The sequence below is a fragment of the Phallusia mammillata genome, chromosome 6, assembly GCF_965637545.1.
Source record: "Phallusia mammillata chromosome 6, kaPhaMamm4.hap1.1, whole genome shotgun sequence".
Lineage (NCBI taxonomy): Eukaryota > Metazoa > Chordata > Ascidiacea > Phlebobranchia > Ascidiidae > Phallusia > Phallusia mammillata.
In genome coordinates this window covers 4637892-4662618 of record NC_137257.1, presented here as the reverse complement: position 1 = coordinate 4662618, position 24727 = coordinate 4637892, and the positions used below count along the sequence as shown (strand labels likewise).

The window sequence follows — 24727 nt, the reverse complement described above, 5'->3', positions numbered from 1 at the left end:
TCCAGTTTGTTGGAAGTGACCAATTTAAAAGCTATGCTTTACCTATTTTGTTTGATGCCACAACTGAGCATAAAAAACAGAAGAAACTGACTCACAGTAACTGCTAGATATTTAACATTTCTAATAAGCTGCAAAGTATTTTTATTAGTAGTTTTCAAGAAGCATAGACTCTTTAGGGCTGATCCCAGTGTTGCATTTATGCTCATCTTAACTGATTAATGTTTAAACTGGCGATCCCTACTACGAAGCTGACATGTGCAGCATACAAGGCAGACCACGGTGCTTGTGATTCGACTTTCTTCGGGTTCACCACTGAGTCTGTGTAGCTTAGTTGGTAGAGTGTGAGTCTCGGAAAGACTCCTGCCGTGGGTTCGAATCCTACCACAGGCTAATTTTTTCTAGCCTTGTCATATGTTGGACTGCTTGGTGACCGGCTGATTCAGTACAGCGCCTTTAATGGACCTGGTGTACTATGGTAGTATTTAGGACAAAAACATTTTTCTGTAAATTTGGCATTGTTTAGAATTGATCAACTTCCGGCCTCAACTCAATCGTCAATGACGAAAGAACTTGTAATCCGTAGCGACACCGTTTACGTGGATGATGCTCAAAAAGTCCTACAGGGCTGGAAAAGTGTAACTGTTCTCGCTAGGAGATTAATATCGAATGGTGGGGTCGTGAACCTCCAGGTAAACTTTCCAAAGAACTGTCATCAAAACGACAATTATAAAATGAGATAAAAAAACGTTTACAGTCGATTCTATTTGAATATGAATAATAAGAAAATAGTTATGCAGACTACCTTTTTTACCTAAAACAAACCAATTTTGTTGAAAAATGTTCACAAAAACAGATTCCTAACAACTTTAAACACATCACCTTTCTCTTTGTCGCGAATACTTTTTAAATGTGCTTAAACCAAACCACAATACGCAAATTCAAAACGCCAAATTAACCGTTTACCATTTTTCGTACACCAGACGCCGTACCGGTGCCATTCGTTGTCAACTGCAGACACAAGTTGCGGAGGGATTTCAGTTGCAGACATTGACAAAACTGGTGAAAACGGTATGGAGGGTTATCCGAGTCCTGATCTTCATGTCTATGTCGGTGAATTAGACGGAAACTTAGAAGTGATAAACGAGGTAAAGTAACACCTGTATTATATGTGTCTATTGCACTGGTGTCCAAACCTTTTTTAATAGGGGCCAAGTTTAATCAGGTGAAGACGCCCGCGGGCCAACCTTTTTTGCAAAGTTTTTAGCCGGACAATTAAAACACAAAATATACGGCATTTAAGGAAATTTGGAATTTTGTTGCGTCAGCACTACGTATACTTTCTTTTTACCGGTAAATAAAGTTCCATGGAAAAGACTTTTGGGCGAAATTACAAATCGCCACAACCCAAACCTTAGTTCAAATTATGGCAGGGAATACGCCACAAAATTTGAAACAACAGCTGCGGGTCACTTAAAATGGCCTCGCGGGCCACACTTTGGACACGCCTGGTCTACTGGATTGCACATTCATATTTAGTCTGCAACTAGGTTGAGCCAATTAGCATTCACGAGTTTCTCGTTTAAAATTGATTTTTGATTTTTCTTTAAAGAGTCTTAGCAAGTCACTCAGCTCTCTGCTGAGTTGAAACAAACGTTATCAGCTTTACGTTGGGTTAAGTTTGACTTTGTTAATAACTTTCGCAAAGAGAAAACGCAAAATTGAAATAGAACACCAAATATCGAAGGGCGTAAAATTTAAACTTACACTTTGTGTCTTAACCATAACCGAAACCAGAATAATTTTATCTGTTTTATATTAAGTAAGTAAAACTATTTGAAGTATTTAAACTTGCAGTTGTAATAAGTGTTTGAGATAAGCACAAAAAGTGTTTAAAACAAACTACCCGGGGGCTGCTTATTCCTAAGGCGCCAAAGTATAAACTATAATACTGAAACAAAAAAAGGGACATTTTTATGGGGTTTGAACCCAAGACGCTCTAAACCATTCGGTCAAGTTCCTACCAAAGCGTGTCACTTTTAACAGCATATTTAATCTACTAAGAACTTTTGGGCAGATTTTAGCAGAGTGTTGCCAAGTTTGCCTATTTTTTCAGGCAAGTCAAGGCAGTGCATCACAACCCGGCGGTAAAGGGAAAAAAGGAGCCCAAGGAGCGCAGGGACCAGCCATGAATTGCGACAGTTCGTGTGGCAGGGATTGCGGAGGATGGGCTACACCAGGAGACACTCATCACAATAAAGGTATGCTTTGTGTTGTGTGTGTTAAAAGTCGTATCGGGATCCACGTGGATCTATTCAATCTATTAAAAAGAAAATTCGACGTTTTAAATAGCTCCAAAACGTTAAGAAAATTTTATTGACTGCTTGCTGCTCACACGAAGCCCTGTTCCAAAAGGTAGAGCTACCAACACAAGAACTCACAGGTCAGGTTCACTCATTTCCAAAAGGTGAAATTAGTAGGCGTGTTAGTAGCTCTACCGTTCAAAAATACCTATATCATTTCATCAATCCAGATCAATCATCATGTAGATAAACTTGAAACACGTTTTGTTTATTAAAGCACACGCTTTTAAATCAATCGGCAGGAGGTCAGTACAAAAACATATGAGGGTTTAGCTTAAAGCCTGTCTGTTTTAATGAATATCAATTCATAACTGGGATCAACCCTGAAGCGTCAATGCAGACAGCGATCACGACACACTCATTTATAAATCACGATACGCCAGACCCATTAAAGGCGCCATACCGAATCAACAGGTGACCAAGCATTCACCACCATATGGCAAAGCGTAGGCTAGAAAAATGTACCCTGCGGTGGGATTCAAACCCACGGCAGGAGTCTTCCTCATTGTTTCTGGCCTTCGCCAAGTCATCACTGCTGCCAATAGTCAACAGTGGTATTTTCATGTTTTGCAAAAATATTTGTGCTTTAATATTCGGTCACAATTTATGCTGGCAAACATTTAAGGTGACATAAAATATATAACCTCCTCTAAATTAAGGACATAATACGGACGTAAAAAAATGAGTACATATTTCAGAAACAAAGAAAGTTATATCTTCTTTGACAGAATAAATACAAATCGTAAAATGGGGTATGGCAGAGTTGTAAACGGGCCAGAAACTGGAACCCGAACCCGGCCCGAAACCGAAAGAACAAGCCCGAAACCCGGCCCGTACCCGAATCGTTTTTGGGAAGCACGTTTAGGCTCAAAGGTTTGATAGACAGGCGTATACATTAATAAAGCGTTTTAGGGCTGTTTGACATTAGGTCAGGTCCAGCACTTAGCTACTTAGCTAGTTGAATTTATTCAAATAAATACTCGTGTGAAACTCGTGAGAGTGAAAAGTCAGGCTCGACTTACAACTCTGGTATGGACTGCTGTTATAACAAAGTATGTCATTTTAGGCTTTGGAAATTTTTTTCGTATTTTGAAAAAAGTTTACAGGTCTTGCTTTAATGTTTCATTACTTTTCACCTTACAGGCCGTCGTGGTGAAAAAGGCGGAACCGGTGGGCCTGGAAGGGCGAGCGGGGTTCCCGGAAAGGGTGGAAGTGTGAGCGATGTGATTGTGTACGCTACAAGTTTATCAGGCTCCCTGACTCTGCATAGAAAGGTTGGACAGCCAGGAGATTCAGCTCCGAATGGATTCGGCGGAGACGGAGGGTAAGAAACTTAGAAAGCACACAAACAAATGTCCATTGCCATTGCTCTGATGTGTAGTGCAAAAAACAGGTTTTTAAAAGAAAGTGGTCTGGGTAAAACACTTTCCACTGCTGAAAAACTATGGTTTATTTAACTTTAATATTGTTTTCAAACAGAGTTTTAATTGGCATCTAAACCCCAAAGTGCAAGCTCAAACTCGGCCCGTAATTTATTTGTAACAAAACCTAATAAGGCCCAAATCAAACCCGAACCAAACCCAAACCAAACCCGAACCAAACCTAAACCAAACCCGAACCAAACCCGAACCAAACCCGAACCAAACCCGAACCAAACCCGAACCAAACCCGAACCAAACCCGAACCAAACCCGAACCAAACCCGAACCAAACCCGAACCAAACCCGAACCAAACCCGAACCAAACCCGAACCAAACCCGAACCAAACCCGAACCAAACCAGAAGCAAACCCGAACCAAACCCGAACCAAACCAGAACCATACCCGAACCAAACCTGAACCAAACCCGAAACTGAACCCAAACCAGAACCCAAACCAGAACCCGAACCTAACCCGAACCGATCCCAAACCGACCCCAAACCGATCCCGAACCAAACCCGAACCGAACCCGAACCGACCACGAACCGAAGCCGACCGAATCCGAACCGATCCCGAACCGATCCCGAACCGAGCCCGAACCAAACCCGAACCCGAACCCGACAAGCGAAACTGGTATTCTTGTCATAACTGATATTGAATGATACAGAGACGGTGGCCCTGGCGGATGTTCATGTGAATGCAACCAGTGGACATTCTGGTGTAGTGTTATTGGTCAAGATTGCTATCACGACTTGGGAGATCCAGGCCCACCAGGAGAAAGCGGAGAAGATGGTTTTGAAGCTTACAGCCCTAATGTGGTGAGTCCGGTCAATCACGCGTTGTTGACAGAAAACAAAATGGTTTTCGTTTGTAAAAACTTTGAAATGCAATAGATAAAATTGCTTAGTACAGTGAGTCCAAACAGGATTTTAGGAAGTAGTCAATGAAATCAATTTTTGGAGTCAATGTTTTTAGCTATTGTATAAAATTTACACACGTTTCATAAACGATTTGCATTTTTTTTAGTCAAGGTGGTTGTAGCAACGCTATGTTATTTCAATTGAGAGCAATGATTTTTGTTTTTGTAATGTTCAAGTTATGTCTACAGAACACTGCTGGAACTGTAGGCAACGCTGACTTGCAAACTATTGAAAGCGTGAAGCCGTGGTTTGAAAATGACATGGAACTACTCAACCTGATTCGTCGTAACGGTGAGATGCTCTTCCAGCGAAACGACAATGATGGAGCCAAAGCAGTTTTCGAGTTTATTCTCTCGGTCACCGATGAAAGTTCTATCATGTATAACGAGGTAACCATGCAAAAAATGCAGACAATTTCTCCTTTCTTATCCTTGTATAAGCAAACAATATAGGTTTAACCTGTTAAAATTCCGTAAAACAATATGTAACATACGAACAAGCACTTAAATAGTCAAAAGGCCCAAGGTTATTTAATACGTACTGATAGAAACATTGCTGTTGCCAACTAACACTTCCTAAGCTTGTGTAACAGATTTGTTAAAATTTAAAGCATAAATTAACTTCTCATCCAAAGGGCTGATCCCATGCAGTACGTGTGTATGTTTAGCTGATCAATATTCGAACTTGTCCACTCCGAAATCCTTCTACTAAGAAGCTGACATGCGCAGCACACAAGGCAGGCAACAGTAATTGGGGTTCAACTTTCGGCGTGTTTACCACTGAGCCTGTGTAGTTGGTCACTGAAAGACTCCTGTCGTGGGTTTGAATCCCAAATTCCAATAGATTTTTCTAGCCTTTGCCTTGCTATATCGGAATGTTTGGGAGGCCGACTTGATTCTGTATAAAGCCTTCAATGGGCCTTGCACACTATGAAAACTGTGTTGAAGTGTAACCCAAAGCATGTGTTTACTTGTATAATATGCAACAAAGTTTTGCCAAGTGGTCTTGTTTTGAATCACAATTACCGATTTTAGGTTGCCGAACTTTTGGATTACATTGAGGAGGGATTTGATTTCTATGGTAACACTGAGTATTACGCTCCTGACAAAGACTGGACGGACTTAAAAGAAACTGTCAGCGATCAACTTGACGTTGGGACACAGCTTGAAAATACATTCAACCTGGTTCTTGCCAACGTGAGTGATATAAAATTGTTGTTTAACTACTTCTTCTGTCCAAGGTGAAGAAACAAACTAACACAGAGTAGTTAGCGGATTCGGAATTAAAGCCTAAAACCCGACCTGAACCTGGTTTTATTAAACCAATCCTTAAATCAGCTCTCAAGTTAGAATGTGTAGCTACAGCGTTTACCATCTATCCACCAATTTTGCCCTCAACTTTGTCGCGCTTTTGTAACTTTTTTTAAGTCTCAATGTTGCGCATCATGTTTTAGCCTGGTGTTATTGTATATCGCAATAGTGCTGCAACGATTTGCTTTACCCGGCTAAATAAACACAACAACAAAACAACTAACGTGAAATCACGATACAAGTTTGGCGGAGTGTCAATTTAGATCACGCCCGAAACCGAACCTGACCTATACAACTAAGATTTGGCTGTTGCTGTTACATCCTTCTAGGGCTAGGCATATAATCTTGCTAAGCGTAGAAAGCTTTTCTAACACAAGTTTAATAGTAGAGGCTCTTAATCTGTTTTCATTCGTTTATCACTTGATGACAGCTGAAAGACTAGTAATTACCCACGTTTGTTTACCGCAGTAATCCCAAATATGTATTAATACTTGCATATTTGTATTTGCTCCCACATAAAGTCAAAGTTACCCATTAGGGTCATTTGTCTCTGTTTGGGCGGCGATTGTCTAACGTCTTGTAATGTTATTGACTTCAAACAGATGAACGATATTGAGACAACATGTCTTCAAGTGCAATCTGTGGTCAACCTTGTTTCCAGTACACGACTAAATCAACTTGAATTCAAAGAATCTGATGTAGCCGACAAGAAGGAGCTTTACCAGGATGCCCTAGATTTGATTGAGCAAACCATGGCAGAGGAGATGGCACAAATTGAGCTCCTTGTGCCTATAGTTATGAAAGAATTAAAGCAGGTAAGTTTAGGTAGACTTTCCTTTTGGTCTTCGTTGTGCAGTTGTGTGACTAACTAGTTATGGGGTGATATAAATGTGCACCAACTGATATAAATGTACACCAAGTGATATAAATGTTAACCAAGCGATGTTATGGTGCACCAAGCGCTGTTATGGTGCACCAGGCGATGTTAAGGTACACCAAGAGATATAAAGGTGCAACAATCGATGTTAAGGTACACCAAGCGATATGAAGGTGCACCAAGCGATGTTAAGGTACACCAAGCGATATGAATGTGCACCCAGCGATGTTAAAGTACACCAAGCGATACAAATGTACACCAAGTGATATAAATGTACACCAAGTGATGTTAAGGTGCACCAAGTGATATAAATGTGCACCAAGCGATATAAAGGAGCCATAATAAGGTGCAAAAAGCGTTAATAAAGTGATATTAACCTTTGCTCCCCCCAAAAGTGGAGCACCAAGCAAAGTAAGTGATCCAAGCGATCGTAGCGATCCTGTATAATTTAGATGCACCATTTATACTTCGTGTTTAGCATCTTTCAATGCTTGCCATTTCAACCACCGTTGTTTACATAAAAAAATTTGCCATAATTTGTCGTTGGTATAATGTACCATGCAAATGCAATATTGAATACTTTGCAAATTTTTAAAATGCAGGACCAACGTAAAGGATTGAGAGACTACTTGGGAGGAATTACTGCATGTGCTGTTGGAATATACACAGGGAATGTTGAGACCGTTGTAGCTGGGGCAATGTCGGTAACTAACATTTTAATTTGTTCTAAGCAATTATGTATTGAGAATTTAAACGGTGAAAGGTATAGTGTTCTGATGTATAGATTTAATACAGATGACTGGTGTTAATTTAGGTTTGAAACGCATTTAGAATTGAGGTGAAAAAGCAATTATTAGGTAAAAATCAGTTGTCACATGTAACTGTATCTTGTGTCACATATTTCGATATGTCTATAACGTCGATTTTTTTCAGTAGGACCGGTAATTTAAGTCATGTAAAGTAAAAAACTACAACTTGTGCTGAATAAAGTCACGTCGTATCATAGGCATCTTACTCTAAAAATATAGGCATTGAATTAACTTGGTAAGCTAACAAAAACGAAAAAAGTTGGTGTTTAGATATCACAATGTATTATTCATATTTAATATCTTTCTAATTGTCAAAGCTAACAACGATTTCACTTTTACAGATCGGCAACACACTATTAGCTAAACCAGACTGTCCAGCGCCATCTGTCGAAAGCGTCATGGACTCGCTGGAAGAAAAGTAAACATTTTTTAGTGTTTCTTGCAAATAGATTTTAGTACATGAAAACATTAGGTCTTTTAAACTTGCGATATATATATCTACCGTCTTACTAGGACTATCAGTGTTGCAAATAGAAAGACATTAAATCTACACACAAGAGGTTTATTATAGTCTTCTTCCCAGAGTTGTAAGCGGGTCCAAAATTTAAGCCCGAACCTGACCCGAACCCAAAAGTATCGCCTGAAGCCCGACCCGAACCCGAATCGAGGACATGTACAATGGGCAACAGCTTAAACAAGACGTTTTGGGATTGTTGGGCATCAGTGTATTTATCAACTAGCTACTTAGCTCGGTAATTTACATTTGAAAAAAAAAATAAGGATACAGAACGTCAAGCCACCCCTGAATTAGGCCCGTTTGTTACAAAAACCTTAGCCCGAACCCGAACTCGAACCCGAACCCGAACCCGGACCAGGTCAGTCCGACCCGACTTACAACTCTGCTTCATCCACCCAGCAACGACCTGGGTGATTCTCGTTTTCAGTTAGAAATATTTCTTACTTAAAACGTGACACATACTTTTTGACTTCATTTTTTCAAAAGTGCCTACTTAATGCACGTTTAATCTTGTTTTCAGCCTGAACTTTGCGTTTGAATACGAAGAAATGGATCCAGCTGATTTAGACTTTAGTGCAATGGACGCCTCAGCTGTTCCCATTATAATGTTGAGTGATTTATTAAAAGACAGATCTCAACTATTGCAAGATCTGCGCTGTCTTTTCACCGATACCAACTCAGATGACGTAAGCAGATGACATGAAGTGCATTTCAGCATTAACTTTTTTAAGCAACTTGAACCAGAAACTTGAGCGGCATTACTTCAGCCCTCGGTTGTCAGGAAAGTTGAACTAAATTAAAATCAAAAATTTAATAAAATCGAAAAATAATAAACGACAATGAATGCATTCAGGCGTTGTCCGCCCCTAATGAAAAAACGAAACAAATAAGCGTAATTAACAGTGCGCAACGTGTTGTTTTTTCTCTTGAACTTTAAGATATCTATTTTTGTCCACAATGTCGTACCAAAGCTGGTACAGATACAGATGACCTTAAATAAATACGCTTACACATCTACATTTAACCTTACATTTAGGCTCTCGACTTGGAAAGGTTGATCAACGATTATTTCCGAGATGGCGCTTTCCGTATCAAGTTAATCGACATGTTGATTAACATGGATGCTCAACTTAAGGTAAGGAGTTTAGTTCTAAATTTACAAAAATTAAAAGACGATGCCATGATGCTTTGATTTCCTCATTAATGTGAACGCGAACAAAATTTTAAGACAACATGTAGGTTTACACCTAATGAGGACATTTAACGTAAAGAATATAATAAAGTAAAGAATACGCGTGTGTAAGTTATATTTATTTTTTGGCAACTCTTGACTCAAACTATGAAGAAAACGTATCTTACAACATCTGCAAGTATGATATTGCAAGTTTGACACCGACATCGGGTTTTGTGCACTTTTGTTCCTTAAAACACACGTCAAATGAATAACGGGCAACTGTAAGGTAACAAGCGACCATCATAGCAACTTTTAACTTAAAGGCATAGGTTGTACAGAAACAAATATTTTAGCAAGGTTGCAAAAGAGAAAAAAAACTTTTGCTGCTTGGGTTCATCAATCCCACAGTTAAGGTGTTTTTTGTTGTAGCAAATTGGTTACAACAAAGAACTGGTGGCCGAAACAGCTGCCGACGTTAATCTGGCTGTTGAGGAAACGCAAAACAGTGTCCCCATGCAAGGAATGGAAACTTATACCGACATGCTGCTCAAGTAAGTACCACCTCCCAAATGGAAATTACGAGTCTTATGCAAATAAACAGATAATGCTAATAACCGGAATAGGCTATTATTTAACATCAGTATAATGAGTTCAGGTTGTTTAACACTTTAAGATGTCTATGCAATAAAATGGACTGTGGGATTAACTAAATTAATCAGTAACTTATGATCCATTACTTTATGACTTTACAGTCTGTACCAACAACAAGAAAACGCTATTATGGAATCTATTTATGAATTATCCAAAGCTTATCAGTTCGAAAGTCTTATGGATTTTCATGCGATTGACCAATTCAGCTCCGAATTTAGCGACCAGGTATAACTAACATCCCATAATAAGTTTTTTAATCCCCGACATATTACCAAACTATAATTCCTTTACAGGCTACTGTTGACAATCTTGGTGCTTTGGTTGGAATGGTTCAACTTCAGTTGATATATCAGGACCTGGAAACTCAAAGAGACAACTTCTTAGACCTGACTGCTTCTTCAGCGGGTCCAAAATCGCATATATTCACTGCATATTGGGAATATAACACAGTGAGTGCGATAAGCCATGTGTATGACTACAAACATTTATATCATAACAACTTACATTTGCTAGAAACATTGTCAGACTTTAACCTTTTCATTGTTGAATTATCGTGTAACTAACTAATGCAGTACATTGTTTACGGATTATAACACCCCACTGCTAAGCTATAGGTGACACTGCTATGCTGTAAGTGTATAGTCAAGCCAATGGCAAAAACGATAAAGCAGAAAGCCTGCAACAAAAAGCAGAAAGCCCGCAACAAAAAGCAGAAAGCCCGCAACAAAAAGCAGAAAGCCCGCAACAAAAAGCAGAAAGCCACCAACAAAAAGCAGAAAGCCCACAACAAAAAGCAGAAAGCCCGCAACAAAAAGTAGAAAGCCCGCAACAAAAAGCAGAAAGCCCGCAACAAAAAACAGAAAGCCCGCGACTGAAACGATCCTTACCTCTTATGTTTACGACACTGTATCTCAACTTAACAAACTGAGACTTGAGTTTAAATTCGCAAGAGCTGTTGCCTTAACGTGTCCATTATTTTGTGTCGAAACCCTCATTCTTAAATATACGGACAATAACCACTGTTTTGTTTGCTTGTGAATTTAAAAGGTTCGCTGCCGTTTAAACCCAAAGTTCTTCTTCTAGTTTTTACTCTTCTATCACTGTTGCCCCTGACAACAACCAGATAAAATTCATCTTTGCAAAACAAAACACAGAAACCATGACTATACAAAATGAATGATTCCCTAGGGCCTAAACAAAAAACAATTACAAAAAATTTTAAATTACCACTTTTGGGGAAATTACTCACAGGTTAAGAACCACTGTTTAAAACTAAGAACTAATTGATGTTTTATGTTTCATCCAGTGGTGGGATTCAGCCGGTTCGCACAGGTTCTATAGAACCGTCTCACGACATTTTATGATATCAGCTAACCGGTTAGCAATACTAGGGACTGTCAATGGACTTTTTGTAAAAGAACCGGCTGAAAAAATTGACTTTCGTGATAGAACCGGCCGACAAAAAATTTGAATCCCACCACTGGTTTCATCTCAATGCTTCTATAGAACAACTACCCAGGAGTGATCAAAGAGTTACAACAGACTGGACAAACCATGCTAAATGTGAATGTGGATCCACTTGATCCCCGAACGACTGGATGTGAGAGGTGTTACAACGGCCGCTTGGTGGGGCTGTACGTTGAAGTCGACGGAGACCCACAACCCTCTACGGTGCCATCCACGTATGTGCGTTTTGTACAAAGTTACTTTTTTATGATATTCACCACTTGTTGTGAATCCCAGCATCCGGTCTGTAAGTCGACATGGCCATAGAGGGAACTTACTTACGTTTAGGGATCAACAAACATGTGACAAATGTGTTATTTGTTTCCGTTAGTTCAAATTACAGTAGACAGGATATTATGAACACATATTAACTACTACAGAGTTGTAAACGGGCCTGAAGCTGGAGCCCCAACCCGAAATTTCAAGCCCGACCCGACCTGAACTTAAATCGTTTTTGAGAAGCCCGTTTAGGCCAGAAAGTTTTTGATTGACAGGCCTATACTTAAAGCCTCAGGAAAGACTAAAACAACAAACACAATATACGATTGGCCATTAACAAGGCGTTTCAGGGCAGTTTGACATTAGGTCAGGTCCAGCAACTGGCTACGGCCCGAACCCGAACCCGGCCCGATTTACAACTTTGAACTACTAATATACTTAAAGTTAAGGGACCCTATAATAAGCTGTAAGCCTTGTTGGCACAAAACAACACCCCAATAAATCTGCGTCATGTTTTGGGTGTAAAATTTCTGCTATAACCTAAAAATATAATCACGATTGCGAGTAAAAGCAATAGCGACGGTTTTATCATTTTTTGCTTCCGTGTATCGGCAGCTAAGATTAAAAGTTATGCCACTTGCGTCTTGCTCATAGATTTTAACATTTACTTTTGATTAGAACTTACGTGATTATTGCGCACGAGGGTGATTCGGTTTTCCTGCAACCAACATCAGACGATGGAACAATTGGAGTCCAACTTCAACAAAGTCCGGAGGACATTGATGATGGAAAGATCATGGACTACGATTCTTCCAACTACGTTTCTTCCGTCAATGATCCCCAACTCCAGATTAAGTTTGCTCAAGATGTAATTATGAAACATTTATTTCAAAGCAATGGTCTACTCGTATTTTGACGGTTTTAACGGAGAAATGGCCTAATTTGTTATCTACAAGACATTGAGTGTTGAAGGTCGTCATAGATTCATTCTATATTTTAAAAAAATTAAAAATTTATGAAACAGAAGGGGTTGTTTCTTTGATCTAATATAAACATTGTATAACCTCAATTAAAAACTTTACTCCAAATCTTCCAGTCTGGTAATTTTGTGCAGGCCCTTTACATAGCTGGGTGCTGTAACTTACTAAATATTCGGTTGAAACAGAAATCAATGTTGATGACAGAGTAACAAGAGTCTAATCCGTTGTGTGAAAATACACTAATTATTTTAAACTTTTAAAGTATTGTTTTTTAGGAATATACGTTTTGTGAATACGACCCAGGTAATTTCTTCGGTTCCAAGCCGTGCAAGTCTCCATATGCCACTTACTTGCTCAAAGTGCCCAAGTCGGACAGCTACGTGTGTACCTTGGATCCAAATTACCTAATCTCTGGAAGTAACTGCCAGGACTTTGACTTTACAAGGTACATTTTTCAAGAGTTTTTCGACCAAAATTTTTTTTTTAAGTTGGAAGGTTTTGCAGTTTTTAACTTTTAAATTTTGATGCAGGCTAAACACAATTCGAGTTTATGCGAAGATTCAATCGTGGAGCAATTATCCTGTCGATGCTGAAGACGTTACTAGGTAAAATCACTAAGAGCATGTCATTTAGCCCTCGTAAACGAAACAACGCCAGAATCTGCCATTGAGCTACCAGGCCTGTTATGTTTGTGTATTGGGTTGTTCATTTTTATTCACAATGAGCCAATGACATATTAAGTCAAGCAAGAAATATTGAAAATTATTTGTGTCAAATTTCATCACATTGATCTAAAGTCCAAAGTCACTGTTCTCAAACTATTTCTTGCACCTGCCCTTTGGATAATTTGTTAATTTCGAAGTATTTTTGTATAGGTAGTCGAATTGCGGTTTTGTTATTTATTTATTTTGTTGTCGTTTCCACAGACGCATCCGAAAGCTGAAAATGGAGGAAGATTCTGACTAAGATGACATTTAACAACCAATACATAGCAAAGGAATTCGCTTTCTAATTCTGCATATTCTTTGTGCTAAAATCGAGTAAACCATCTTTCGCACAAAATAAACTGGTTTTGGGAAGGCTTGTTTTAAGCTTATTTACAGTATATAAGAATAAAAAACAGCTTGCATAAAAAACTGCAGAGCATTTGAGCCACACCTGTCCAAAATCAGTTATTGAATATGCAACAAAATAAAATGCTCTAAGTCAGTTTTACATTTGATCAAGATAGTTTTTCAGTGTGTAATGAATTTATTTGGAGAAAGTGTTGTTTTCAGGAGATCCACTAAGTCTAATTCAATTACGAAATCGTAGAGAAATTTCAGTTCTTCATATACCGACTCGCATCCTATCAACTACATGTTCTAAAAAATGTGAATGTGTCGAGCCAGTGAAGATGCGCCTCAAATAACTTATTTTGTTGGGTAAAAGGTCCAGGCCTTTCAAGTTAACACTTGCATTAGATATTTGGCGCGGTTTGTGACTATCCTTGTGGTGGGTTTACCAGTCTTAGTACCTTTCCCTGGTAGGAACCGGAACTTGGTTTGAATTCTAACGCATGTGAATTTTTCTCGTTTACACTATGCTGCATGTAAATGAAAAGAGCAGTTTTACCTATTTTACCACATTGCGCTACCTACTTAGTTCGTTTGTTAATGTGGCCGAACCGGAATGACCATGCTATGATCAAAACTATAAGGTTTTTGATTCTGTCTAATTTTCATGCAAATTTGTTCATAAGTTAGTTGTAAATATTTTGCTTCACGAGATATTACTTTAGGTTCACTTGCTTTAGTGAAAAGTCAAGGTTACTTTAATGTTGGAACTTCTGTGTGCTGTTTATTTAATGATCAACAACAATTTGATACTGTTTTTTCGAGTTTCCTTTTAGCATACCACAGAGCAGTTTTATTGCAAGGTCGCAACATGACTGCACCGGATTTTCATTGCTATGTAATCAGCCTTCCAGTACAGTAATACCGAGACCAACCAATTTGTTGCCGGAAAAATGCAACGTCTTCACCTGTTGTCCAAACAAAACAAAAAAATCAAAGAAATGTTAGTTAAAAAGGTAAGTTGATGTATTTGGTATGGAATCGTCAACGAATTAATAAAAAACATGCTTTACAGAGATATAATAACAGAATTTGTGAATTGAGCGCTGATATATTGGAGAACCATGAAAGTATGGAAAAAAACATTTGAAACCGTGATAAAACAATCAAAGATGTAAAATCTACTTGATCAACCAATGTTTGTCTTATTACTTGCATGTGTAAGTGTATCTTTTGTTTCTATTTTAAATTAAACCTGCTATACTAACTATGACTCAATTAAACCCTTTGGAGGTTTTAGGCACTTGACTTTGGTGGTGCCATATTCAGTGGAAACTCATGGTTGGGAAGCAGTGGGGAAGCTGAAATTATTCCTATTTTATTAATATTTGTTTTCGCATAAGACGTGCAGAATAAACAGTACAAATTTTGTGGATTAATATGAGACACTACTAAAAATTCGGCTATGAAATTTTTTATGTAATGCCCTTTTTGTTTTAATGCCTTTATGCTTGCTTTGCCTGATGGGTAATGAATCTATGATCTTATCACTGCCTGGTACCTTCCTATAAAAATCAAGCACTAAATAATAAATTGCAGTTTCCAAACCGGTATAAAATTATACAATCCATACAAAGGCTGTACGTAATACACAAAAACAATTCTACTTGCAAAATGTTGACATAATTACACCATAGGCTTTTATGTTTAAGGCGATGAAGTAAATGACAGGGAACAAAAACTAGTTTTAAGCACTTTCTGATTCGAACTCAGTTGTGACCATAACCGGGAGTACGTGACGTTGTTGCAACTTGTTTGCATTGCAGATATCTCCCAAGAGAATGTCGTCCTTTGTATTTCTTGCTTGTTCAGAGAGCTCTGTAAGCGACGATGCTTTAAATATTTTGCTTCAAACCAACTGCAGACATCTCCAAGAGGCGGTTCGTTCTTTAGTTAATACATTAAGGTATTCGCTCATTCTAAAAAATAAAACCGTTCAACTTAAAAAGTGCATGTTCTTAAATGCAGACTTTTGAACCGGGAGGGGATGTGATTCCAAAACGCAGGCTGGTTAGGGTTATTTGTAAAAACAAATTATAGAATGATTAAGAATGTGTATCGAATAGTATATTCACAATTTCACTGAATGTAGAATGTTACTAAATGTGGAACGACTTTCCCATAAATAAACTAAAATTCAGGTTTTAAAATACAATTTACAGAACAGACTTGCTACAACTTACAAAAAACCAAAACAGCTTTTAATCACTTTTAAGATCAAATTACAACTTACACGACGGACTCAATGGTGGAATGATTTTCACAGGCTTCCAGCAGCTCGACCAAACTTTTTATTTCCAACTTTGCGTCACACAATCTGACCGTCTTCAACTTTCTGTGCGCTGTGACGCAAGCAACGAACGACGTCACTGATTCTGGAGAGCACCTTGTCGCCATAGTTTCACCGATCCCTGTAACAACGAAATAAGATCATCTGACAAATTATTCATCAAATTTGCCATTATATTGTAACATTATTGTGAAGAATTCGACTCAAACTCAAGCTCTAAACGAGATTAAAATTAAAATGTTCACACCAGAGTTGTAAGTCGGGCCGGGCTTTTCGGGCCGGGTTCGGGCACTCTGTGTCAATATTATTTTTTGAATAAATTTTACTAGCTAAGTAGCTGATTGATGCCTTGTTCGAGACCAACTGTCTATTGTGCTTCTTGTTTTGGTTTTTCCTGGGGCTTCATTGTATAAACCTGTCAATCAAACTTTCTGGCCTAAAAGGGCTTCTCAAAAACAATTCGGGTTCGGGCTGCAATTTCAGACCCGTTTACAACTCTGGTTCACACTTACCGGAGAGATCAAGATCCTTTAAACTTCGTAGTCCACCTTCGTTTCCATTTGCAGTCGCTTGTGGAATTGCTTTGCTGAACCCTAAAAAAGAAATTATGCTCAATTGGGGTCAAATCACAAATAACATTTTACCACTCTGAAAAAAGGGTATTAAAACTGCAGACTGAAACACTTTTGCTTAAGAAATCAGCCGCAAAAATATAACCACGTATCTGCTTTTACAGAAACTGACGATGCCTGTTTATTTAAGGCGAAATATATATTTCTGATATTTAAAGAAAAGTTTTATGCTTTTTACCTGTTTTTTTTTGCATATGAAAACAGTCTAAATATTAAAACTGCAGGCAATTTTTAGATGAACTCAATTCAACCCTTGTTAGGGTAACTGCTTCTAAGTGCATAAACACTTGTACTCAACATTACAAGAACGAAAAGAAACTGAAATAAAAATGAACTTGCCTTCAATTGGAAGAAAAACTTGCGTAAAATCCAAAGCGCAATCTCCAAAGTAGTTCTCTCCTAAATCCAAAATTTCCAAAGCGTGACAGTCCCGCAAATGATACTTTAGAGCGGAGAGAGCAACTGTGCCGATCTGGACGCAGGACATGCGCAGACATCTTAACCTTGGATGACCTTGAAATGCTCGGGCAATGACGCAGGCGTTTACGTCACCAACAAAGTTGTGGCTAATGTCGAAGTATTCCAGAACTTTAAGCGAGGTTAAACTCTGGACAAGTGCCTTAATAGCGGACTCATCTTGCAGGTAGCTCTCGCGCACATCCAAGTGGCGAAGTGTTTGACCGAGATTGGTCCGCAACGTGGCAGTAGAGAGTGCTAGGAAGGATTTTCGGTTTAGACAGGCGTTGTGCAGCGACAGCACCTAAACATAAACTTTATTAAAACAAAGATTTAAACAAATTGAAGACTAGTGGATGCCATTTTCTCGTCCCTAAAATGTCCTTTTATGTAAACTTGTGTTCATGTATCACATAGTATGGTGTGGGATGTTGATGTTTTGAAACTTTTGCCAGAAAAGAACAAACAGTACAAGCTTGTTTCAATATAACTATTTTATCATATCATCGGCTCTTGAGCGTTTTCACTTTGGAATATTTCACTTTATTGCTCTGGAGAAGCCCTACCGTTGTGGTGGGTCAAACGTCAGCAAATATACAAGTTCCCTAAAAAACGACCAGTACTTTGTTTAGCATTACACCAGTTGCACGACAAATTTGTTAAACATTACAAGTAGTATACCTGGCAGACATGATTCGTTTTTCAACCCACCTGCAAGTCTTGTAGATGATGAAGGTTTTCGCAGATATTTGCCAACCCGCCTTCTAGCTGATTCTCCGACAGGTCCAACCTCTGAAGGAAAGGGACACGCTTGAGCAGCGAAGCTAGGCGTGCGCACTGTTGCGTGTCAAATCCACATGCCGGAAATCCAAGCTCAACCAATGGAACGACCCACTTTGATTCCTCGTCAAACAAGGAAAAGAATAACAGCGAATCATTAAGACTGAGGTGCAAATATTCCAACAAAGGCAATTTCTTGACAGCGCGGCCGATCGCCAAATAGTTGGTGACGTCACACACCGCAAACGGTGACGTCATTGCCTCCAAAGTGAACAGCAAGGTGTGAAGGCGTAAACAGTTGCCCCGGTGGTCGCCCACCGAAAGACCGCGACACAATTCGGCCACGTGATTATCGGTCACGAGTTTCGCGTTCGGAAGGAAAAGCTCCTCCATGAAAGGGAGATTCCCCAAAGCGAGAACCACGAGGTGCATGTTTTTCCCCTCGAGCGCGTTTAAATAGAGATGACGGATCCAAAACTGTGGTGACGTCATTGATGACCTCACGGAACCTGATGACGTCAGGGTCGGTCGACAGCGGTCACTTAAAAACACCAATGCTTGCATGCTTTTGTTTGATAGTAATTCCCCGTATTTGAACTGTAATCCGATTCCGTCTTTCCTGTAGTCGTGACCGCGATAGTTTATTGGCCACTTGTGGTCGCTGTTGTAGTGCTCAGTGAGTTCTTTTATCGGGGTTTCGATTTCGGTCGCTGTAAAGGTTTTCACTGACATTAACTTGGCTATGGTTTGGGGCGATGACTTCGCTTCGTAGAAACAATGGAGTATTGTAAGTTTTGTAGCTTCGTGCAAGCTTGAGTCAGTGGCATCTGAAAATGAAAATAAAGTGTGAAAAGTATAATCTTTAAAATTGCTGATTTTGAAAAACTGTTTGGTAGATACCAAGCGTTCACTTTATTAACCCAGACATTAAAGTCAATACAAATGAAATGTAATTTTTCTCAGACCTGTGCTGTTCAGTGAGGGACTTTTCCTATGCAGTAACTCCGTCAGGAATCCAACGATAGTCTCTACCATTAAGCCACTTGCGGCGCAACACAACTGAAAGAAATTGCGCAGTATGTGGGACTTCCCCAAGGTGGTTACATGCTCTTGAAGCAGAGACACCAGTTGATCACGTGATACGATTGTTTTATCAGACGCGATTCTGCCAAAAATAAAAATATTTCAAAATTGTATAGCTTTAGACCACTAGAGTAATTGTGTAAATGGTTTTACGAATTTAGTAAAAAGTTTTGATAGAAACCCTTTTATGTTCAAGTAACAAAGTTTTTTTCTTTTAAATCAAACTCATTTTTCATCAAATTGCTTTAAACCTTATTATCCATACGAAGCAGATGCATTTATACGTTTGGCACTTGATTGTACAATGATTGTACAAAACTGGTTTCGAAACCATATGTGGTCTATACAATCTTACCTTGCAGCAAACAGGTCCTCATACAAGACGTGAGAAAATTTCGCATAAACTTCCACTTGATTTGTGTTCCTATCCATGGACTCGATGCTGATCATAATTCCATGTTTTAGGAAAAGTTTAATAAGTTCACAGTTGTAACTGGATGTGCTGTACACGCTGCATGAATCGCCAAGCAATTTGCGGGATAGAACCTCGCGTGAAAATTGGAGATCGGGGTCTTGTTGATGTTTCGTATGTAAAGGCAAGCACCTTAAAAAACATGACAAAGTGGATGTCAATAGAGTCATTGACACTGTATGAACGTCTGTAAGCGTTTAAGCAAGCTTTGTGCAGAATATAGACAATTTCGGTAAAATACATTTTTTGCATGACAATGTTATCGAGTTAGCCATTATCGAGTAGGGTTAATTACATAGATATACTTGGCGAATTTGATACCCGTTTAGTCAGAATCGCCTGTTTAAGTGGTGCCAGTGGTAGATTTTAATTAGAAATTAAAACGCTATGACAATGTTGGAAAGCAAAACTATCATAAACAAGCAGTCTAAATTCAAACACAACTGTGTACCGGCTAATAAACACATTCAACTTTTGTAACAAAAGTTTGCACACACCTGTTAAACGATATTTTCAGAATATCGTAAGTGGTTTCCAATCCTGGGCATGGTTTGTTGGGCTTGAAATCTGTGCAAATACAAAATTTAAAACCAACTTAAAATTTTGATGCACAATTTTCTCACTTCTACTTATTTCCTTCCGAGCGTCACACAACAGATACGTCATTATGGGTGACGTCACTACTCCATCGTAGACGTCACGTTGGTAAACCTGAATGAAGTTAAGGAACTCGGAAACTCGAGATTTTTCTTCCATGACGTCAAAAAACTTCTTCGAATGCTTTGTGACGTCATATTTAGTAAATCCTTCTATGACGTAATGCTCCCACGTGACTGGAACGTCTTTTAGCACCAGTAGGTTTTCGGCCATTTTCTCTTCCTCGGTTTGATGCGGCAGGTAGGATGACGTCATGATGACGTTGCATTTCGGCCAAAGATGACCAATTATGACGTCATAGAATTCGGAGAGCTCCTCGTTCTCGATTCCTTGCATTCGATCAAAGTTGTCGAGAAGCAGAAGAATATCTGAACCGCTTGAATTAACGAAGAGATCTTCGATGTCGTCTGACGTCACAGTGCAAGGTTGTTCGTCACAATTGATAAGAACTGTGACAAAACAAGTTTGTAGCAACAAAAGATAGATTACGGTTTAGTTTGGTTTCTATTTAGATCAAATAATGACATATTGGTAAAAAACTCTTTAGCAATGGAGTGGGACTATAAATGCTATTGTAAACTAAACAATCAACTGATGCAATTGTAAACTAACAGTTTAATTTTCAAACCTTAATTTTTATTTATAGAAATGACAAAGATTTTTGGAGGATCCATTGGTAGCACTTGACCTTTAAAGAGGTTCATGTAAGAGTTCCGCGGCCTAAGTTGTTTAGCACTTCCCATTGCAATGCTTTTTAACCTTTAGCATTCTTAAATCCAAACACACAGAATAACAACATTTCGACACCTGAATCTAATATTACGTCACACAAACTCACCACACTGTTCAAGAATGGCGTCACTCAATCTGGTGTATGGGCTTTCCAATTTCACAAGCGCTAAATCCAAACTGAAGACGAATCGGAATGATGTCAGGGTCACGTGGTTTCGGCTGGCCCAATCATAAGCGATCTTCCTCAAAAGGACCGTCTTTCCCGAAGACCAGTCTCCGAAAAGCAGCTTCCTCTTGCAGAATGAAAAATCCAACATCTCCGTCCAAGCAGTTAGGGACGTCATCGGTGGGAGAGATTTAATGACGTCAGAGCGACAAAGCTCTTTTTCATCGCAATCGTCAATGCGAGACAAGTTGATGACGACATTGTCCATGTTAATGACGTAAAAAGGCTGGGACGGTAGTGGCCTGATTTGACCCCTTTTAAGAATGTATAGTCTCTTGATTATTCTTTTCAAGAAAGCCGTTTTGAAATCGTCGCCTTGACATGTATCTGTAAAAACAATAGCGATTCCTTGTTTATGAAAAGATTTGCAACAAATTTGAGCAAAATAATGCCATTTTAAAATAGGCTAAACGCGAATACATGATTAAATGAATGTTATTTCGTTTTATCAGTAATTTGCTTATGCAAACCACCGCCTTAAAAGTTTTCAACCATACATATGCTGGCACAGGTTTGTTAATGTGTATGTTCTAAAAAAGTTACTACCGGCAATGTATACACGATTGTCAATTCTGTCTAACATCTTCAAATCGTCAAGGAATTTAGGTTTTGTGACCATTGATTTTCTCTGGAGAACATTGGAACGATTTTCGTTGCTTACAGAAACTAAATAAAATAAACAGAAAAAAATAAAACAGAAATTATAATCTTGGGAACACCAGTATTCTTGTGGCTTACTGGAAGAGGCTTTTACATGTTTGCAATGAAGTAAGAAAGCAGGGCTTGAAGCAAGAGGTCTCTGGTTGCTCTCAGTCACTCCCAGTGGTTGTGTCATTGAAAGTTTCGGTCTGTTTAGGGAGGAAAGTTTAAGATGTCGATGTTGCCCGAATCGTGATGAAAACTGGTCCCAAGTTTGCACGCCACTGTTTTCCTAAAAAACAAACAAGATATAAATTAAGCTGCAGACAGTGTATATTGCTTCAACCTATAAGGTTTCAGCAGTGCAGCTGGTAACAAGACATAGGCCAGTAGTTCTCAAACTGTGCGTCGCGACACCCTGGTGCGTCGTTTCAATTTTTGAAGGGCGTCGCAGAATAGTTCCGTTTAGTGGTTGAACTCCAACCGAATGGTTTTTGAGAAGCCCATTTAGGCCCGAAAGTTTGATTGACAGACATTGAAGACTCAGGAAAGATCTTGCAAATTTGCGTCAATTCGCACTCTACGCCCAAAGACGTTTTGCGTAAAGTGCGGATTGACGTAATTTTGCGTTTTGAAGTTTTTGATCAACAATGCGACTGCTCGTTAATGTACGTCGGGACAAAACAGTCCATGTAGTAATTGCGTAATCGGCAAGTGTCTGGGGCGACGCTTGGCGGGCTTGGTTTTTTTAACTTGGTTTTAAATTCCTCTTTAACTTTTATTTGCTGGTGCGTCGCAAGTCCAGAAAACTTTTCCTGAGGCGTCACAACAAAAAAGTTTGAGAACCACTGATAGGCCAAATTGGCTTCAATAGCCAGTTAACGGTACACCAGTTTGTTGGAACTAATATTTTAATTATCCTTTATTGGCTAGATTCTTTTAACAAATTTTACAGAATTAACAAAATACAACGGTTTAGTTAAAACTGTAACTAAGAGTGCGATTATAAAGTCGTTTCTAGTTAAACGGGTGACCTCATTGCGTTTTAGCTCTCTGCTTTCTTTGAGATTCAAATAAATCTCATCCCTTTCCCCCAATTCCTTTGTCTGCCACCTCATGACGTCGACAAACTTCCGGAAGACGCTTTCCGCTTCCGGTGGCTCCTTTTCACCGATTACGTCATCAAACCATCTACGTGACGAAACTCGGTAGCACTGCAAGCGGTCAAGAACCGGTGTGATATAGCGCCAGCTGGCGGCAAACGATTCCTGGGTGATCTCGTACGAATGAACAATTCCTGTGAGATAATTTAAAGTAAAAAAGTCCACAGAAAATTACTTCTAACAGTCAGCTGTCTAAATGCATGTAAATAATTTCGGAACATCATCATTGCACAAAAATAATATTTCTGGCCATGTATGAAAAACATAGACGGCTGGATTATACTTGAATAGGATTCCACGGTGCCGAATGGTAGAGCTACTAACACAATAACTTGCGGGTCAGGTCTGCTAATTTCCAAAAGGTGTCGCGACGGAGCATAAGCTTTTTCTATGGCAATAGTTGCTAAGTCGACAATTAATTGGGTCAGCAATTATTGCAATAGCAAAAGATTATGCTCCGTTGCGCCACTTTTGGAAATTATCTGGCCTGTGAGTTCTTGTGTTAGTAGCTCTCCCTTGCCGAATTGACAAAATATATGTTCCAGCTGAACTGACTGATTTAGTTTCAACCGAAGGTTTTAACGATTTTGTTTAGGGATGCAAAATGTTTGACTATTTATTCTACTGTGCTCGCGTTTGACGAAAAAAGCGTTTTATTGCTATTTCGTTGCTGATATGGTATTTGGTACCTTTCATTCTCTCTTTGAAGCGTACAATGCGTATGACGTCAAACAGGGGAAGCACCTGGTGGTTTCCCGGCTCTTCGTCCCAAAACTTCCACGAGGGATGTTGGATTTTGCAAAGAAATCTGCAAATGAAATAAGATCGTTTTGTTGCAAAGATTTCAAATTCGACACCAATATAAAAACGCAGAATTCATTTTACCATATACATATACTTTGTGGATGTTGCAATATAAACTAGTTGTTGGTCGTAAACGGTTGTCGATAGTTTGTTTACCTGATCAGTACAAAAATGAGACCTAATTCTAAATCGGCGGGATCCACTTCTCTTTTATTCTCGCGGTACAAAATATCAAACATCTCATTGTTGATGAACTGCACTGCTATGGATCCGTCTCTAAGGGCGCTAAGCAATGGACGATTTTCACTCAAAACCTTTGAGACAAAAAAATTCAACATCTAAAGACACTAGCACTATCATTGTATATTTAAATTGCATTATTTTAAGTCATTTAGCTGAACACAAGTACCTATATTTTAGCTTAGGTTATAACAATTTCAAACTCTAATGTAAGAACCTTTTTGGTGTTAAGTTTACAAATACTTACTTCTGACAAAGTAGCCAGTCTGTCTCCTTTCATAGGAAGATTTTCCAACAAAAACCATCTTACTACGTCAGTCGCGTCGTTGAGCAGCAAGGCAGATAGCCGGACAGCCCATTCAAGTTTTGTTGATTCAACAGAAAGGCTGTCAGCCATTCTAGTGCATGCTCTTTTAAAACCACTTTTAATTGCTCATACAGTTACTAGGCGTTTTTAAACCTATCTTTATACCTTATCCTACTACATCAGTAATATTGACAGTATATAAAGTCATGCAGTAACGTTTTAATTACAACTGTTTTGGTGTAGAAATCTAGAACTATTTTGTTGAATTTCAGTTATTTAACTTATCACCACGACCACACGAAAGTATACGAATGAATCTATCTTACTTCAGCTAATTAAACCCTAAGTGATTAAGACTATGTATCCAGTAAGTGTAACTCAATCTGCTGAT

At 38.9% G+C, this 24727-nt stretch overlaps 2 protein-coding genes across 3 annotated transcripts; one reads left to right on the top strand and one right to left on the bottom strand.

The window, feature by feature from the left end:
• The first annotated feature begins 556 nt into the window (after nucleotides 1-556).
• Nucleotides 557-13811, top strand: LOC145233554 (uncharacterized). Of its 2 annotated transcripts, XM_080098305.1 has the most exons (20): nucleotides 557-689; nucleotides 981-1145; nucleotides 2114-2258; nucleotides 3504-3684; nucleotides 4445-4595; nucleotides 4886-5086; nucleotides 5732-5893; nucleotides 6610-6822; nucleotides 7487-7588; nucleotides 8035-8111; nucleotides 8731-8896; nucleotides 9247-9345; nucleotides 9814-9935; nucleotides 10137-10260; nucleotides 10329-10484; nucleotides 11542-11717; nucleotides 12439-12628; nucleotides 13016-13185; nucleotides 13271-13345; nucleotides 13667-13811. In XM_080098305.1, the coding sequence occupies exons 1-20, from the start codon at nucleotides 558-560 to the stop codon at nucleotides 13704-13706; spliced, it is 2847 nt and encodes a 948-aa protein (XP_079954431.1). In that variant the 5' UTR covers nucleotide 557; the 3' UTR covers nucleotides 13707-13811. The 2 variants fall into 2 exon arrangements, with proteins under 2 accessions (XP_079954431.1, XP_079954432.1); XM_080098306.1 differs by lacking the exons at nucleotides 13016-13185; nucleotides 13271-13345; nucleotides 13667-13811 and having other exon boundaries at nucleotides 11542-11721; nucleotides 12439-12526.
• Nucleotides 13812-14803: 992 nt separating this feature from the next.
• On the bottom strand, nucleotides 14804-24492 carry LOC145232845 (uncharacterized). Its single transcript, XM_080097525.1, has 16 exons — nucleotides 24277-24492; nucleotides 23946-24103; nucleotides 23675-23793; nucleotides 22857-23119; nucleotides 21922-22114; nucleotides 21730-21849; nucleotides 21064-21510; nucleotides 20192-20674; nucleotides 20066-20135; nucleotides 19452-19700; nucleotides 18979-19178; nucleotides 17945-18840; nucleotides 17117-17537; nucleotides 16658-16738; nucleotides 16089-16266; nucleotides 14804-15774 (listed from the first exon to the last, which is right to left on the bottom strand). The coding sequence occupies exons 1-16, from the start codon at nucleotides 24424-24426 to the stop codon at nucleotides 15705-15707; spliced, it is 4098 nt and encodes a 1365-aa protein (XP_079953651.1). The 5' UTR covers nucleotides 24427-24492; the 3' UTR covers nucleotides 14804-15704.
• Nucleotides 24493-24727: the final 235 nt, after the last annotated feature.

Bases quoted from the DNA above. Each gene is read 5' to 3' on its own strand.
- LOC145232845 (XM_080097525.1), bottom strand. From the start codon at position 24,426: ATGGCTGACAGCCTTTCTGTTGAATCAACAAAACTTGAATGGGCTGTC. The intron at 23,120-23,674 runs GTACCAAATACC...ATTATCTCACAG, and splicing joins CTTCAAAGAGAGAATGAAAG to GAATTGTTCATTCGTACGAG. The intron at 20,675-21,063 runs GTGAGTTTGTGT...GTTTTGTCACAG, and splicing joins CGCCATTCTTGAACAGTGTG to TTCTTATCAATTGTGACGAA.
- LOC145233554 (XM_080098305.1), top strand. From the start codon at position 558: ATGACGAAAGAACTTGTAATCCGTAGCGACACCGTTTACGTGGATGAT. The intron at 2,259-3,503 runs GTATGCTTTGTG...TTCACCTTACAG, and splicing joins AGACACTCATCACAATAAAG to GCCGTCGTGGTGAAAAAGGC. The intron at 8,112-8,730 runs GTAAACATTTTT...TCTTGTTTTCAG, and splicing joins ATGGACTCGCTGGAAGAAAA to CCTGAACTTTGCGTTTGAAT.